The sequence below is a fragment of the Pavona decussata genome, unplaced genomic scaffold, assembly GCF_977016875.1.
Source record: "Pavona decussata unplaced genomic scaffold, jaPavDecu1.1 SCAFFOLD_92, whole genome shotgun sequence".
Taxonomy (NCBI): Eukaryota; Metazoa; Cnidaria; class Anthozoa; order Scleractinia; family Agariciidae; genus Pavona; species Pavona decussata.
The window spans coordinates 3,795,258-3,813,562 of NW_028145509.1; the positions used below are offsets into that span (position 1 = coordinate 3,795,258).

The 18,305-nt window shown below is 40.0% G+C and overlaps 2 protein-coding genes across 2 annotated transcripts; both read left to right on the forward strand.

The window, feature by feature from the left end:
- The first annotated feature begins 26 nt into the window (after positions 1 to 26).
- On the forward strand, positions 27 to 8,391 carry LOC146473939 (shieldin complex subunit 3-like). The gene is made up of 6 exons (XM_085117980.1): positions 27 to 245; positions 2,002 to 2,336; positions 2,820 to 2,985; positions 4,727 to 4,815; positions 6,186 to 6,236; positions 7,038 to 8,391. The coding sequence occupies exons 1-6, from the start codon at positions 56 to 58 to the stop codon at positions 7,122 to 7,124; spliced, it is 918 nt and encodes a 305-aa protein (XP_084974106.1). The 5' UTR covers positions 27 to 55; the 3' UTR covers positions 7,125 to 8,391.
- Positions 8,392 to 12,850: 4,459 nt separating this feature from the next.
- Positions 12,851 to 18,069, forward strand: LOC146473940 (uncharacterized). Its single transcript, XM_085117623.1, has 3 exons — positions 12,851 to 13,232; positions 15,300 to 15,531; positions 17,292 to 18,069. Exons 1-3 carry the CDS (start codon positions 12,973 to 12,975, stop codon positions 17,826 to 17,828), a joined length of 1,029 nt encoding a protein of 342 aa, XP_084973749.1. The 5' UTR covers positions 12,851 to 12,972; the 3' UTR covers positions 17,829 to 18,069.
- Positions 18,070 to 18,305: the final 236 nt, after the last annotated feature.

Here is an 18,305-nt window from a genome sequence, read left to right on the forward strand (position 1 = left end):
TGTTTACGAGGATACGTTCCTTGGACGTTTCCCAGAGGGCTCTGTCTTTCCCTTTATGGCTTCTGATGATGCTGTTACTGTGTATCAAGACGTAATAGTAGATTTTGAGCAGAAACGTTCTGAACGTTGTAGTGGGTGTTCTTCACCGCCTGATCCCGTTGAAGTCGCAAGAAATTTACTTCTGGACGATCACGATTCTCGAAAATTTACGATTGTCTCTTCCAGAGAATTCAAACCATGGTATGGTGAGTATTTGATGACGGGTCAGTGTAAGTTAAAAAAAAAAAAGTAGACTCTAATTCCCTGACACCGGGAGAGAAATCCCGGATATTTTGGACATAAACAGTTCAAGTTTTCAAAAGCCCAGGTAATTTTTCATCACACCAACGCCTATGTGGTAATCAAAAGCCAGGCGTTACCTCGGTCTTACACTGCTGTATACCAAAGACCACGATCTTGTGCCAATACATCAAGAGATTTGGAAACCCACGCGAAAGATCTTCAGCGTAATCTGCATAAAATGCAGCCTGGACCCAGGAGAGACGGTTGGGGAAACTCCTTGGATTTCAATTTTTTGGTGAGGATATTCCACCAACTTCTCGAAATCCTGACACGATTTCACCCTGAGACTAAAATGTGTCATTTTCCATACCTGTTTTCTAACCTGGCATGTGACCCGTACAGCCCTATGAGATAATTCCTGTATGGCCAAAAAAAAAAAAAAGAAAACATAACCCTTAGAGTGGCACATACATACATAGCTTTTGTAAGGGGGATAAATAATGGTGGACACAACAGTAAATAACAATTTAGCCCTCTCAAAATGTTTTGTAGCAGTAGTTAACGCAACAGCAGTACTAGGCATAGAAAAGACCCCAGAGGAATCTTGGGGACAAATTATAATTGTGATACAGTTGAACCCCTATTAAGCGGTCACCCGCGGGGAAATGGCAACTGGCCACTTAATAGGGGTTGGCCGCTTAAGAGGGCTAAAGGGTTATTGGAATCTAAAAAGAAAATTAGGGGTAGCCACCACTTCAGCAGCTGCTGTGGAACACGGAGCTTCGATGAGTAAATTAGATCATTTGATTTTGCAACAAATATTATGATAAAAATGTGTTTGAATGTTTTTAACAGGTGTCACCTTTGATTTCGAACTCTTATCTGTCATCAGCTTTTTCAAAAGAAGGCCAACTACGTGCATTAAATCTTGGTGGTCGTTTTAAAAGGGTACAAACAATAGGAGAACCTTCATCGGGACGGCCAAAAGGTGGCCACAGCCGCTTAATAGAGGTGACCATTTAACTGGGGTCTTATATACGGTATTAAACTGGCAATAGTTTCAGGACTTTGATAACTGGCCTCTTGATAGGGAGGTGACTGTATTCTGAGAGTGCTGCAACTGCCTGTCTTACAGGTTGTGTGACCTGTACCCTAGTCTTTTTAACACCAGGGGCCCGTTTCTCAAAAGTCCAAGTAACTTATCCGGCCCGTTAAGTATATTTTTAAATGTTTTTTCGCTGATTACACGGTGATTACAGACATGGTACCTTGCCAATGTTTTCACAGAATTAAAAGATTTTAAAATTTAGTATTCAAAGCTAACAAAAATTGACTTCTGTTAAGAAACATTTATGACTAAAGACACTTATCAGACCCAGTACGTTACCAGGATTTTCAAGAAATGGGCCCCAGGCCCCTTAATGCTTATGGTGCATCAGAATAGCACTATCCATTTATTTTGTTTCACTCAGCCTGTGGGGGTGGGTATGGGCTTGTTTAGGTGGGGGGGGGGGAGGGAGGGGAGGACTACTGTGAGCTGTAAGGTGTAAGGGTATCTGCAACCACAGAAGGTATGGTATAGTTTTTTGGCTGTATTGGTTGAAAATAGGACAGATTTTGCTGGTTTGGCCGTAAATGGGGAGTTCATAGACAAGGTCACTTTGTTTACTTGCAGTAAATATTGACATAACCTTATCCCATCCTGTTTATATTTTGTAGACAGCAAAAAGTTAGTCTCACTCCAGTTCAAGTTTCAACCTCCAAAGTTGTCTCTGGATTCAGTTGAGAAATCAAACCTGTCAGCTGATAATAAAGCACTCAATTTACCGTCAGAAAGTTGCAGTCTCCTGGAGTTTTCACCAGTCTATTCTGGAAAATTATCATCGAGAACTCAACTAGAAAAGGGCAGTTGCTCTAATTCACAAGAATTTTGTGCTGAAGGTTGTGGTCCACAAAGACAGTGCAGTCATCAGCTTAGATCACTCGGTGCCGGTGATGATAGCAGTAGAAAGAGCAAGTTGCCACAAGAAGTTCTCAGTCCACCAAAACAATCGGTAGATGAATGATTATTACAAATTATAACCCACCCATTAAAGAGATTCCCAAAGATTTATCTGCAGAATTAGAAGAGTGCAAAATATTTCCTCTTTATTAAAATTACCACTTGAACGCCACCAGTTCCAGATTTTGACTATAAGTCCAATCACAAACTGTACACAACTGTCTCTTCTTTTTCTCTGAAACCAAAGCCTCCGTCTATTTTTGTTCTCTGTTGTCTTCTTTGCAGTCACCCAGCACACTCCTACAGCCTGTAGCCCTACCAAACAGGAAGGTCTCCATGTTTGGACTGGCCATTACCGTTTTCCTTTTGCCCTGCAAATTCCATTCAAGAGCTCTTTGGGCATCACTTCCTTCCAACTTTGTCAAATTGTTCCCCACACACAAATCAGAACCAGTACTACAAGTTGTACACCACTGTGTTCAGTTTATCTAAGTGTTACAGTCTTGTACTTTGTTAAAACCACGTTTTCTTTTAGGTTTGGTGCGCCAGCCCTTACGTCAGCAGCAAGACCAAAAAAGAGAAAGAGCTTGTTCTGGAAAAGTTTAAAGAAACAAACCTTCAACAAGTCAAGGACAAGCATTGTTTGAATTACCATCAGCGTGGCAAATGGATCATAAGGAGAACTAAGGGATCATTGAAAGGTGCAAAGGGGAGCCTTTTTTCAGGGTTTATAAGCCGCCGTTGCACGTTGAAACTTTTAGCTGAAACTTGTGTGCAACGGCGCTGCGAAACAGTTTCATGAAGTGGTGTTACACGGTGAAACTCTTGTTTTTTTCACCACTGCGACCGTTGCGAGCCGTTGCAGAAGTAGAAAGCGGTTCTACTTTCGCGAAACCGACCATGTTACACGGTGCAACGCCTGCTGAAACTTGTTTCGCAGCACCGTTGCATACAAGTTTCAGTTAAAAGTTTCAACGTGTAACGGCGGCTTTAGTCTAAAGTGTGTCTTTGCGGTATTGCTGCAGATAAAATGATTATCGCCCATTTCCGGATTTTAATTTTGACGGCATACGGTTGCCACTATCGTCGGAGAGCAGAAATTCTTTTTAATTAAATTAAGCTTAAATTAATCACGGCCCTATTCTCCCAGAGGAGATAATAAGGAACTAAGTCAAAAAGTAAGTCAAATTAAGCTTCGAAATTTAGACACTATTTCCAACAATTTAACGTCACGGTGCAAAGGGCGATTCTTTTTCGCGGTTTAGTCTAGAATGTGGCTTTGTGGGATTTCTGCAAATATTATATCTACTGTATACCAATCTACTGAAAAGATTGTTTTCCCGCTCTGAAAGCAATTATGATAAAAAGTTATTAATTCAGAGCAAATGATTTGAGGATACTAAATTCTGGCAACAGAAGACAGCAGGGACAAACGCCAGGTCAAGGAGGCGATGCTGATCAAGAAGTAAATCCAACATTGAACAGGGGATAGGGGCCTGGACCTACCACCTGTATATGACGTTATACAATGGTCACGTGATTGATTAACAGTGGAGATCAGAACGTTGAAATATTTCGTTCCGAAAAACTATTTTGTTCTGAATAAGTAACTTTTTTATCATTAAATATATACCAGCGCATAAAATAATTTTGCACAAGTACACCAAACATGGCGCGCAAATTTCACAGAGGAAGGTTATGTTCCTGTTAGAAAGAAATATACAATTGAATGACTTGAATACCTCTTGCGAACGTGGTTATATTTCAAAATAATGTTTCTGCACTACTCACCTGCTAGCAAAACAACTAATTCACTTAAGGTGGCCGAACACAGTTTGCAAAATTTATTCCTTCTTAGTTAGTCTTGCACCATGCTAATTCCGGGTACTCAGAAGTACGTAGTTTTCGAATAATGTTTACTAACACCTGTGTACTGGAAAACTGTGTTCGGCCACCTTAAAGGGAACCTCCATTCTTAAACCAAAATGACGTTTAATTGTTGGAAATAGTGTCTAAATTTCAAAACTTAGTTATAGAGAACTTCTACTTTCTGACAATAGAGGCAACGGTATGACGTCATGCTTAAAATCCCAAATGCCGGCGCACGGGAAATTTTAACGTGCAAATGGCGATAATCATATCCAAATTTTAGAACACCAAAATGCTATCTTCACTTTTTAAACTAAGCGTTCAGATATAGACACTATTCCAACAATAAATTTAACGTCGATTTGCTGTAAGAGTGGGCGTTTCTTTTGAAAAGGTTGTTGGTGACATTGACTGATGATTCAACAACCTAAATAGAAGTTAACTGATCGAGTATTTTGTGCGTGAACGAAACAGAGAAACAAAAAAAAATGCATGCTGTTAACTGAATGCTTTTGTGGATAAACATGTACACCTTGATAAAATCAACAGAAATATTTGTGTCTTGTACCGTAGGAAAGAATGCGACTCTTGAGCAAATATGGAAGAAGATGCGCTCTTTGATTAGGGAAGGTCATCTTCCCCACTGTAATGCAAAACTTCAGGTTAGTAATACAATTCTTGGCGGTGCACCGTCAGTATCTGTTCAGTAGTCTGTAAGGTTTTATCATCCAGTTGAGAGTACTTAGTTCGCACTTCAAAAACCTGAATGGAAGTCATCTTTGGAGGAAGCGGTGGATAGTGTGCATATCATCATTAGCGTCTTAAACTAATTTGTTGAAGTTGCTTACCGTAAAAATTCTGATTATAAGCGCTGGTCTTTTTAAGTTCATACAAAAGACATTTTAGGGGCTTATTTACGTAAGAAGTGGTTTTGAGGGAGGGTAATAATAGAGGGAATTTTGTGAAAGGTTTAGACGAAATGCGAAGAAGAGATACGAATGGCGGATTGGGCAATGAAAACGGCGTATTTGACACGTAACATCACAATATCAGAATGTAGTAGGAATGGCATCGCCAGCCACACACAACCGAGCGCGAAAATTGCCTCCGCGAGGAGACGCGATCGCGGGAGGCAATATTCGCGCGCGTTCGCGTGTTTCGCTCGCGTTACCGTTGCGACGAAAAATAAGGGGCTTTTCATAGTCTATTATTGGAATGTTACGGTATGCTGGATGTGGACCCAATACTTCTGTTTGTCAGTTAGGTAAACGATATGGTGGGTGGAAGGAGATAACTGTTCAAAAGGGAGGAAAAGTAATATGGTACTCGACTGCCACAACCCCATTTGCTCAAAGCCCGATTAGGCTAATCCTGGGTTAACGTGAACTTTAATTCGAGTTGGTTACTTATCAGTGAAGATTTTTTCAAAAAGATTTTTGTTCCCTAGTTTTGACTAACCACGCAAACAAACATAACTTTTCCCGTTCGGAAATTACTATGTTGACCGAGAAGTTCGAGGGAAGGAATAAACACTTGTTGTAGGGCAGCGAGAGGATGATTTCACTCCGTTTTACGGTCGGGAGACCATCATTTGGGAAGTCGGTGAAAAATGGGCTAGATTAGATGCTCTTTGTTTGCGAAACTATCAGTTCAGAACCCTGTATACCGATATTGCGCTTGTTTTCGTCTTCACGACTGTAAAACAAGTTCACGATTGTGTCACGTTATTAGTCCTAATCAGCTGATCTAAAAGTTAATTTATCTTGCCAGGTGGGTTAAATTTAACCCTGATTTTAATCGTGGGTTAGTGCTTATCCGGCTTTAAGCAATAGAAACTAATTGAGGATTAAAACTTCACCGCGGATTAGCGTATTTCATCGTGGATTAACCCTAATCGGGGTTTTGAACGACCGGGCCCTAACCTTAATCATGAAAGCTTAAACTTTACAAAGATCATCTGGTAGCGCTAAAGAAAGCTTCCTACTAAAGCATAGTAACATATGGCCACAACTCTAAGTATTCTTTGTTGCAGAAAATGCAAGATGAGGTCTGGGTATACTGCGACTTTGAACACTCGTTAAAGGTGAGCTTAGATTACTCTATTGAAGCGGAGTTTAATTAGCTGCCAGGACAATGTACCGACGTAAGAATAAACTGTGCTATTTCTCCCGCTGTCACTGTTGGTTTGCCTGTGGTGTAGTGGTTATCGCGTCTGCCTTGATAGCGCGAATCTCGGTCGAGTTTGGCGCGGATTGGAGGCCGGGGTTCGAGTCCTCGCCAGTGAACCATATTTTCACATGGTACGTTACTGTAAATCTCGCATTTCCACGTTGACTTAATCTGTTCCTTTGATATGACAGGTCATTACAGTGATGCTATGTGAAAGTATGTCTGTTTCACATAGTGCGAAAATTCCTTGCTGTTGTTTCATATCCAACATACCCAGAATCGGTAACTATGGCAACAAAATGCCACAAAGAGACACAAAGAGCAGTGGTGCGTTTCGCCTTGATTTCTGCTCCCCACTTGGGTCCGAGATGGAACTTATGGGGCACTGACAACAGTAAATTTTGTTTTACCTTAGTTTGAATTTCATTGACTGGCGAGGGGCTGTTGTAGTGGAACACAAGCTATTCTTATAACGGGGTTTTAGCAGAGAGATAGAGCCCTTACTGAAAAGGGGTCTTGAATCAAATTACTGCAGCTCACTGTACGTAAATTGTGCTACATGGACATCCACGCGGCCTTAGTAGCATTGTAATTTGGAAAAAAAATAATGATCATAATGATGATGATGATGATGATAATGATAAATTATGTATATAACGCATTGATTGTTCCAACAACGTTTGTTAGTATTAAACCAAACTTTTTCTTTACCCAGGTCAGAAGCAGCTTGGAAAAGGTTCTTGGGAATGTTGCAGCGTTCCATTTTTGCGTACATCCAGTGGGAATCGTAATGGAATTGTAACACATAGCTAATTTACCGTGGGAAAGTCACGTGGAACTAGTTGTTCAAAGCAATACTTAGGGCTTTTATATACACTTGATCTTAGTAAGTAGTTTCTTTAATAAGGATTTCGTGATAAAAATCAGCGATAAAAAAAGAGCTACGTTTTGACCTCTGCAAGAAGAGAGGCCCTAATCTCCTCAACTCAACTTGATAAGGTCGAAATATTGTTCTTTGGGATTGCGATTTTTTCCACAAAACAGCCGCGGTTTTGGCCATCGCAAAGAGATTCGAGAGCTGACGCTTCGAGCGTCAGGCCTTCGCCCTGAGAGCGACAAGAGCTAAAATTGAGAACATTTTTTTTTTCATGCAATTGTCGAACTCGCTTTGCAAAAAATTGTAGGCGAAGATGCCCAGGAAAAAATTGGCCTCGTTCAAGACAGTCTTGTTTTGAAAGTGTTTTCACACACGACTGACAATCCTGGCCGAAATTTTGGGACAGTTTCATCAATTAACAATTTTAACAACTTTACGGTGACTGTTAGTATAGACCCAGGTTACAAAAGTGTACGTTAAGACGGATTGTAGTTGTTTGCCGTCTATCTTAGCGATTTTTTTCAGTAAATTCAATGTTTAGACCGCTCCGTGGATCAATCAGAATGCTTCTTTTAATTGTGGAGCATTTTAGCTACTTAATAATTCTACGAATGTTTCTTGCGCTTTTTCAGAAGTATTTATTTATTGCCAATGGATTCTATTTTACAATGCATATGTACGTAGAAGCAAGTTGTTGGTCTGTCTTGATAAGAGCGATTTTGAATTGAGTGTCTTATAAAACCAAAACCAAAGTACATAATTCCTCTGGCCAATCACGTGCATGAGATGCAAATAGCATAATGAACCAATCAGAACTCGAAGCAAGTACATGTGACCAGCGAAAAACGCGGGAAAACGCATGCGACCAAGTCATGATTGGTTTTGGTTTTGCTTCTCATTGGTTAAGAAAGGCAGCGCGAGTTTTTCTAACCAATCACAGAAGGAAATTAAAGAAAGCGAAACCAAAGCAACTGACACTCAATTAAAAACCACTTTATTGATTGTCTATAATCATTTGTGGCTGGATTCCACTTTTGACACATTTTAAAACGCATACATTCGCCTGTATATTTAATTCTTAAATCGTACTTTTATGAAAAATTTACGTATTGTTAGTCAGGGTGCTCGGCGTTAACAAATTTGTTCTCCTTAAATAAATGAGCGAGCAGAAACACAATAAAGTCAAAATACATTTTTGGTGCGATTATTCCGGTTGCTAGGCACTGTACAAGTGCATGATACTCCGTTGCACTGTGCCAAAACGAAACTTGAGCAACGACGACTGTGACGGAAACAATATTGCTTTTATTTGCGTGCTACTTCGCGATTGTTTCCGACTCATTCAACTTGTACAAAAACGGCGATCTACCCAGAAACCAAATTGATAGGCGAAGTCTTCGAGCTAAAAGAAGAGATTGAAAAATTCACCGTCGTGTGCTCACGTTCTCCAGAAAACCTAGAATTTGGTCATTTCACGTTGTTTTGCAGAGGACGGCAAAGAAATGTTCCAAAATTCAAAACGCACGTGCATAGCGATTGTTTTGGCTCATTAAACCTATTGTTTTGCCGTGTTGTCGTTGCCGTCGCTTAACGGTGACAACGAACAACGCTACCATCTAATTTATTTCCACCCCAGACGTAGTTAATCGAGTTTTTATTGTTTTTGCTGATGAACTTATCACTTATCATTAAAACGTAGCGATAGTGCTGTTAGATGAAAACCGCGAGGGCGTCAAATGCGCGCGGGGGGGGGGGGGGGGGGTGAGGTAGACTAACGCCCGGCCCCTTCAGGGACGGACCATGTTGAAAAGTGCCCCACTAATGCCCGGGGGAGGGGGGGGGGGGGGGTGGACACTGCTGGAATTGACTGATGCATTAGTCAGTTTCAAAAACGTTTAAGCTTTGAACATTACACGGGTGAGCCAAATAAATTCCAGTATGTTTGCTGAAACAAAAACACTTTGTCTTATGCTTTACCAAATACGGTCTATGCGATGGGTTTTGTGATTCAGCCGAATCTCTCAGGGACCATGCAAACTGTACGCAAAGTGCAAGTCGGTCTGATTTCGAATGATTTGTTTTAGCTGATATATTTATAAATAAGACACAAGGGTCCGTTACCAAGAACTCAATAACATATCCATGACGAGATTCCAAGCGAAAATAACGATAGGTAAAAACGTGGTTAACATAAAGGTATGGGTTATTCTGTTTCTTAGTTTTCGAGACGAAAGGGGGTGGGGGTGGAGGCACTGAAATGCAACTCAGTTCCATTTGCAGACAGATGTAAAAGGGTTTACTTTCTAAAGGAACTGTTTTGCTCAGTGTGACGCAGTTAGAAAAAATGAAATACGAGTTAAATTGGCCCCTATAAAGACATTCAAAAAGCTGAGGTTGATTTAAGCGTGGCGGGACTGGCTTCGATGCATCTTCGTCAATTCTTTCAGTGTCTGGGCAGGTGTCCGCGGAAACAGTCGCCTAGTATCCTCCTAGTTTCCTGAAGTTCTTCGCTTGTATTTCCGGTCTAGTACCGCGAGAAAATAGTTTTTGTTTCTTTTTAGCTCTGCGAGAAAAAAAAATTCTTGAACTGGACTCTTTTTGTCTCCTCCCAGTTTCAACAATGTACTCTATATATTTTGCTTGATAGTGTAGTCGTCGGGAGCGTCTATGAAAAAATACGAACCGTTGGCGACAAACAAAGGTTACGAAGCCCTGCACACATGTTTACATAAATCGTGATTTCCTCTTCATTCCTATCGGGAATGGGCACACACCAGTAATATGAAAGTCATGGGTTCCAGTCCCGTGGGATTCCTGTGACATGTGACATTCCAGAAGAAAAACTATTTTAGGCTTCTCATAAATCGGGCACATATAACTACGAAGTATATAAAAAAGATTCTTAATATGTAGTTTTGTTATGCGTACGACAACCACTTCTCCTGCAGTTTTTTGACGCTGCCGGTTGCAACGGATTGAGCGATCCATATGACTCCTGGCACCAAAAATTGAGGTACTACTTCAGCTATTTTTAGTAAAAAGTAAAAAAACAAGAGAAAATGCCAAAAGTCGGCAAACGTGTACCAACAATACTCTAGTAGTGTTAAAAGGTATTATACTAGTGAAAATGAATCAATTAATAAGTGTTGCTAGCCACAGAAGGAGGGGATCGAAATGATGACATTTTTTTTCAAGTCCTTCTCTCGTGTCCTAAATTGAACAATGAATGAAATGGTTCGTTTCTCTTTGACAAAATTATCACTTAATTTTTTTTTCTCATTTGGTGTTCAAGGAACATTTCGCGAATGAAAAAGGGTACATAGTTTCCGTTTCTGTACAGTTTTGACCAAAACATAAAAATCCTTATTTCATTGAGCACCTTGCCGAGGCGATCAGTGTTAGGCATCACGGGGCTACTCTTGGCCTGCGAGAGCGTACGCCTTATCCCGCTTTTACATCTGCTCTCGCAGGTTAGGTTTGGACAGGGCGGGATACGCATTCCAAGTTTGGAGAGGGGTTGCACCAAAGGCTTCAAACCATGACCCTGTTTATGACAGAAATTTCGCACTTCCGCTGCCTTGTTACTGACTTGAGTTAAAAACAAAAGACGCACTGTTTATAACATTACAGTGGAACCCGGTAAAAACGGATACCAAAAGGACACGCAAAAGTGTCCGTATTATCTCGGTGTCCGTATTAAACAGGCTCCCAGAATAAATGTCACGGACACATGTTTCATCGATACAAAATACAATTTAAAAGCAACAGGATATCGTTTAATGCTCCGTAACTGTAACCTAAGTTCGAACTGAGTAGACCTTAGACGCATTCAAATAATCTCGCATTAAAATCTATTTTCTCTCGGTGCGTACAACAGAACTGACAACGTAATCGTTTAAAGTAGTCTTTGACTTTGCTCTGTATTGACTTTTTCCAGCTTGTGCTTCAGCGAGACGGACAGAATTCAGACAATATATACATTGCGCCGATTACCAGCGTCCGTGAAGCGGGCTTTAACTTTGTGCGAAAGTGGTCGGCACACAAGCCACAGAAAAGTGCCCGTTGTCCGTGTTAACCAGTGGCTAATGTAAGAGAAAATATATGAGCTTTTTGTCAGGACAAACACAACTGCACGCAATAAGCGGGTTTCAAATCCTTGGCCAAGCTTTGTAAATAGCCAACTGGCAAGCCTCCTTGCCAGCTGGGATTTTAAAGAGTTTCTGTTCTGTTTAAAATATTTGTTTGATTACACGGCCCCACAGTAGAAGCTTCTAGCTTTAAATCTAACCACGTATAAATAAATTTGCTCTACTTTTAGTTTAGAAGTGCATACCATTTCGATATAATTTGGCATGTGAAAGCATAACTGAGGAATTGAACCTATCCGTACAGGCCCGTAGCAGGGGGAGGAGCAGGGGCTTGGGCCTCTCAGAATAATTAATGTGCACAATCAGTCGTCGCAAGTGCCTTTTCACAACCTTCAATAATTTGTTTACTATACCTGTCAGTTTCCTTCGCTAACAGTTTGTTTTTATAGACAGCAGCAACAAAGGCACTCCTGCCTTGTGAAATCGAAATCGAAATCGAAATCAACCAATTTCAAGCCGTGAAAGCTGTTGAACTAAACTACTGTTGAAATAAACTACTTGTTTTCTATTGATAGTATTAAAGAGAAAATTAATGTAGTAATATAAATGCCCTTAGTTTATAACATTTTAGTGTTTCGCCCGTTATCGAAAGCCACACAAATACGTCCTCCCAAGCATGGAGCCAGAGAAAAAAAAGTCTCCTGTAGTCGAGTTCTTGCTGCCTGATTCCAAATTTAAAAAGAAAAAGAAAAAGAAAAAATTGTCATCGTTTGTTAACGTTCTCAGCTCAAACGTAAAATTAGGAAATTGTGCGTGGTAGACCGCGTAAAAGAAACGGCAAAAGAAATGTACAAAAAGTGTGATGCAGGTGCAAAGTTATTGTTTTGCTTACTAAATCTACTACTATTTTGATGTTCTCGTTGCATCTTAAACTCCCTAATCTGGCTGCTTTTGAGTGACAGGCCAGGGGAGGGGTAGTTTTGTTTGACCATTTTGCTCGCCCCCCACCCCCGAGTTGTTTTAGCCTGCTGTATTAAAAGTTATCGAGTTACACCTATGGATTCTGCGCCGGTTTTAAAGCAAGTGCTCAGTTGATCTAGACAAACTGTGAATCATTCTTTAATAGTTTGTTCCAAGCTCAGCGCCTGGTACAGTTTAAAAGGCAAAGAGATATGAAACGTTATAAAACTAAATTCTTCACGGTAATAAAGAGCGAAGTATAATCCCCTTACAAATGATAGGCTGAGACTGTTAACAAAATTTCCTATCAGTTTTGCTTTATCTTTTCGAAAGAAATAGTTCATTTGGGAAATGTTTCATAAAATTCTCCCGGAGTTCGTGGTTGTTTATAAAAATGACCACGTGACCATGTTTGCCCTATATTTGCCGCTCGCTGTTTTCAATTTCTCAGTAAAATTGAGTAGTTTTGCGTTAGCCTCAAAGGTCAGAATTATTTTGCACTATTCTCATCTGTGTACTATTTCACGAGTAAAAGCGATTCTAAATCTCGCTATTAATCCGGGACATTCCATCGAGATCCCGTCAAAAGACTCTACGAGCATGCTCAGTAACGATACGGAGCGAGCGTTACTAATAGATTTTGGTGTTGTGTTGTTGATTTCTTGAATATCTGGATTAATTTCTCCGGCAACTGCAATATAATTTAACCTATTTTTTCCCCGGCCATGAGCGGGGATTATCCGTATCTTCCGTATCTGGCTCTGTATATTGTTTCGGCCTGTTTATGGAGTTCAGATACCTTGGGAGCGACGCACTGGATTTTGAACGAAAGAGAAGGAGTTGTACGGGCGAGTAGTGCCAGCGCTGATATACTGAAATCCGATCCTGTATTATCCATTTTGACGAAAACTTATCCTCCTAAGACGGGAAATGGCAGGAAAACAAACTGTGACCAGTGCAGTAAGGGCAGATCTCATGGACTGAGGTGAGAATGTTAGCGAAATTTGTGAAAATAGTAAGCTTTTAATTGAAGATTGTCAACTAGTTTTGTTTTGACGTGCGGCGAGGCCGTATCGTGCACTGAGTGTAATTGTTCGTAGCGTTATACGTACGTTACAGCGGTCTACTAAAAAATTGTCGGTTTTTTCATATACTGGTTATTTTCAGGATGAAAGGGGATTAGTTGTAGCTTGCAGTTTTTTATATTCGCAAAAGCTGCGACGACATAAACATGCGAGGACACAACGTGCTTACCTGACATTTGCATTTTGAGCGCTGTGATAGTACAAAGTACTAATGAATTGAACAAAAACATTTCATCAAGAGAAGATCTCAACATTTGCCGTTTCTTTTTCGTTAACTTTAAATCTCAATCAGCAAGGTTGTATTGTTTGTTCGTTAATTGTCGTTGGCTGGGAAAGATCGACAGGTTTCGATGTGTGACATGCAAATATTCTCTGCTGGCTTTTGATAATAATATCCGAGCGCTTTTCATCACGGATTAGAGTTTTGATCTCTCTATCTTTCCTTGCATCTTAACGCAGATGCCTTAACTTGGCCATGTTTTGGTTTTGTGGGTGTGCGAATACACCAATTCAAAAGCCAGCGAAAAAAAAATCGCTATATTTGTTCAGATAAGTCTTTTAATATACAACGTGACTATTTTCAGTTCAGGTGATGCAATATTTTTTGTGTCAAAGCTAATCGCGTATTTTTTAATGCGAAGTCAGCGAAAGATCTGAATTATCGTGTATTTCATCGCCACCTTTGAATTGCTTGTTTTGCGGAATTGCTATATTTTTAGCGACCACCTGCTTCCTGCAATTTTGTGCAAGTCCCTGTGGCGTCGCATTAAACAATCGAACAATGATGGTTTGCGAAGATTTTATGCACATAAAAGAAAGCAACACAACAGGCACACGCTTACATGCACAATGTGTTGCATTTTAACAATTTTAACTTAAAGTTAGTGTAATTTTCGAGTTACTGCAATATTTGTTGTGATAAAACCAGCCAAATTGCAGTCGAGATGTTCACAATCAATAATTTAAAACGGTAACTCGGTGGGTTCCATTAGCCTTTTTTGCCATTTTAAATGCCTTCTTGAGCTCCTGATTTACACAGAATGATTTACAGTTAAGACAATTTTGAGTTTAGATTCTGAAAATAATATGACAGTGGTCGAAGTTTTTATGGAAAATGTTGGAGGACAGTTTTTTAAGGGAGCGGGGGGGGGGGGGGGTAGAATATCCCTATTTTTGTACGCCTTGAGATGAGGTAAAATAACATTTCAATAAATCTATTGGTTGATAATCCATATCTGAGAAGCATGTTGAAATTTTTGTAGACTTTCTCAGGTGTTTTTGTTTTGTGTTCAAGGGTGAAAGAGAGGGATAGTGAGTGATAAATTATTAGTGCAATGCCACAAAAAAATTGTTCAATTTTTGAAATTAAGGGTTTTAATGAGGCATTGTAAAAAAACGTGTTTACTCTTCAGAAATAATACCCTCATTGCTGTCTGGCCAAGATATTCGCACTTTCAAGTCATAATTACAAATCCCTTTATTTTGCACCCGTTCTTGCCTCAGGCTGCACTCATTTGCAGACATAACAATGAGCTATCATTCTTGACAACGAAAAAAACAATAATATTATAGTTATGACTTGCAACTGTAAGATGGAAGGGAATGTTCTTCTAATGATCTGACCTGTTGTGTATTATACAGTTCAAGTTAGGTCACTGGAACATTAAAGGGCCCTAGTCAGCCACACCTTTGTCTTTGTTTATATGCGAGAGTTTGCCTATTATATTTTATTTGGAGCATGTCGAAATGAACGAAAACATTGTGAAACTACTAAAGATAATGAAACATACTTTCAGGAACACAACTTACAGTTAAGCAATAAGATTTCGCTTCACCATGCAATATCCATATGGCATCGAAAATGGCGGAGGCTGACTAGGGTCCTTTAAAAGCAAAAAAAAAAAAAAAAACTAGACAGTTTTGTTCAATGAAAACTCTCAACACGACACTTTCTTTTCCTTCAACAGCAATGTAATTGACGCAATGGGTCCAACATCTTTAGAGCTCTTTCCTGCACCACAGTTAACCTGCGGTCCGCCAGTGAACGAGACCTTTTATGATCACTTAGAAGGCATAGCAAACCGGGAGTATCATCCATCCTTTGTGGAGGAGGAAGTGGCTTTGATTTTTAAAAAGAGTGAAATGGAAGAAATTGATTTGGGTCTGATTGAATCCAACTTAAAAAGAGCCATTGAAGAGGTTTGTCATGCTCAAATTTTATTGCATAAAAAGCTTCATGCAGTAGTTACTAATGACAGCAGGCTGCAACAGGCAATATTATTTGCAACATTGTTGTGTAACACAAATTTGCAGTAATTTGTTTCCTGTATAATTTTAAGGCCTGAGGGCTATGTTGAATTTTATAGGTTTAGTGGTTTTATTCAAATATTTGACCAAATTCGAGGTAAATTAGTGGACTAAGTTTCTGGAAATTATGAGGTCATATGCCAATTTGAGGGCAATCTGAAGAAACCTAATAAAAAGGACTGCCTGGAAAAAAGCCCTAAGTGACTTCTGATCAATTGCTAGATTCTCCTTCCAAATTGCCTTGTATTCGCTTGTGAAACAAGAGGAGAATTTGACGTTACATCAAAAAGTCATAAAGGGCCTTATTCCACGCACCCCTTCAAATGTTGAATTTGAATTTTTTTTCTGTTTTCTTCGGATTTTCTCTTTTTCTGGTGCTGGTTGTTCAAATGGTGGGTAACTCTATCCAGTGGACAAACCACTCTCCAGCGGATAAAATGAACTCCAACCAATAAATTTTATCCGCTCTTTGAGCAACTGGGGCCTGGCCTACAACAGTTCATTCAAGAAACTGGGGTCAATTTTTCGTTGGAATTTTGTCAAATTTTTGTTATTTTTCTGTTTTCTTCCCACTTGCAATTGTTTTCCTGTGTCCTGACAGGTAAATATGAAACATCAGCAAATATCCATCTGATCCTTTGATCTGCAACTATCTACATCCCTGGACATATTCATTTAGCTTGATCGCGCCGAGAAAGAGAAGGTTAAAAAAATCTGGGATGTGTACAATGTGACAAAAATTTGGCCTCTTTATATTAATACTTTGTGGCTTTCTTGTTCTATGGTAGAATTGCTAAACCTGGCTGATTTGAATCTAAGCATGCACTGACACCTAGTGGTGTTATCCTAAAGCGGCCTTTACACGACAGATTTTTGTTGGCCAACATGTCTTGGCCAACTCCACAAAGTTGGCCAACGCTTGCGTTCATTCGTCAAACACACGTCAAATCGCAACATACGCCAACTCACAACATGGCGTTTGTGGTGCAAGGGCACACACGGAGAGTTGCCGCGTCAGGCTTGCTTTTATTTTATGTTTTTCGTCGAAGAAACAACAAATAGCGATGGAGAAACAGAAGGGTTTGGGTAAAACCTTACATAGCAAGAAATCCTTCCCTTGGCGTGTACAATATGCTCGTGGAAGAGCTTTGCGAATTTTGTTAGTGTTGGGCGAATGGTGTGAGAAGTGGACGAAATTTGATTGGTTAAAATTCAGCAACACATGTATGTTTATAGTTCACATGTCAAATGCGAGTTGGCCAACACGAAAAAAAGTTGGCGAGAATAGAGACAAGTTTTATTTGTCACCAACAGTCGCCCAGCATGTTGTTGTGTCGTTCACACACGCCAACGTGAGTTGGCCAACAAAAATTTGTCATGTGAAGGCCGCTTTACTGGTTTGGCTAATAGTCATTACTTTCATCCTCGTACAAAACAAAAACTTTTTACTCCATTTATGAACTGTTTCCATACTGGTGCAAGTCTTAGGTTGCAACAAGAAGTAGTCTATGTTATGAAATAATAAGGCATGACCATTAAAAATAACATTCTCTGTTATTTGATTTCAACTTTTCAGTCTCTGTATGAAATCGTTAAGTGCCATGCATCCCAGCCTGACACACCTGACCATGATGTTTTGACTTCTGTTGCAGAGTCCAAATTCAGTTGTAGTATGTAATCACATAGGAAATTTCTGGAGAATAAGAGGAAGTACATACCACTCAATCGAGTGCTTCAGACGAGCCTTGTTCTACTCGCCAAATGATGCTGATGCCCTCCTCAATCTTGCAAAGGTCTTATTCAATTTAAATTATGTCCAGGATGCAGCGTACCTTGCGCGGAGATCACTTGAAATGCAGCCGACTGAGCAAAACTGTTGGTTGCAACACTTCACTCTTGGTGAAATTTTAAGAGCCTCTGGAGACCTGGAGGAAGCAGGGATCCATTTTAGGCATGCCCTTGATCTTAACCCATCTTTTGAGCTTGCTGAGGTACATCTGCGGGAAATTGGATCGCCATCAACTTCCACTACAAATACATACACGTTCTTAATCATTGGCCTACTGGTGGTTGTCGTCTTGGCAACTGTCTACTTCATGACGTTAACAAGTGAAAGTCGTGGAACAAAAAGCAGTAGAATGTCGTTGTGGGTTGAGGGAAAGAGGCCAAAAAAGAGACCCATGTCATAAATTGTTGCACTACCTGTTAAATTAAGAAAGCTGAAACACTTCTTTATACACAAAGGATCACAACTTTTTTGAAAAAAAGGAGACTAAAAGCTGTCAGTGAATCTTGTGGGAATGTTTGACATTTGTTTTGATATCACTCACGAGTCCTGCAGTGGCGGGAGATATGCTGTTTTATAGAAATTTGATATTCAGATATTTGCATGCAAATTAGCTGTTTTTAATTAAAGAATTTCCACACAGACTTGCCTTTTCATGTCTTGTCAACATGGTAGCCAGTCAGTCAAATGAGTCCTCCAACGTAAAAGATTGGGTATGATTGCGTAAGTGTATTTTGGAGTTGGGTTTTGGTTGTACACTGTAATAGTTTGCCATGAGTGTGTTACAATCATGCCACGGAAGAATCAGTGAATTTCCAGGGAGGGGGGAAGGGGTACTACCTTCGGGGAGCGGGGATAGTACAGTAGTGAGAGCACTCGA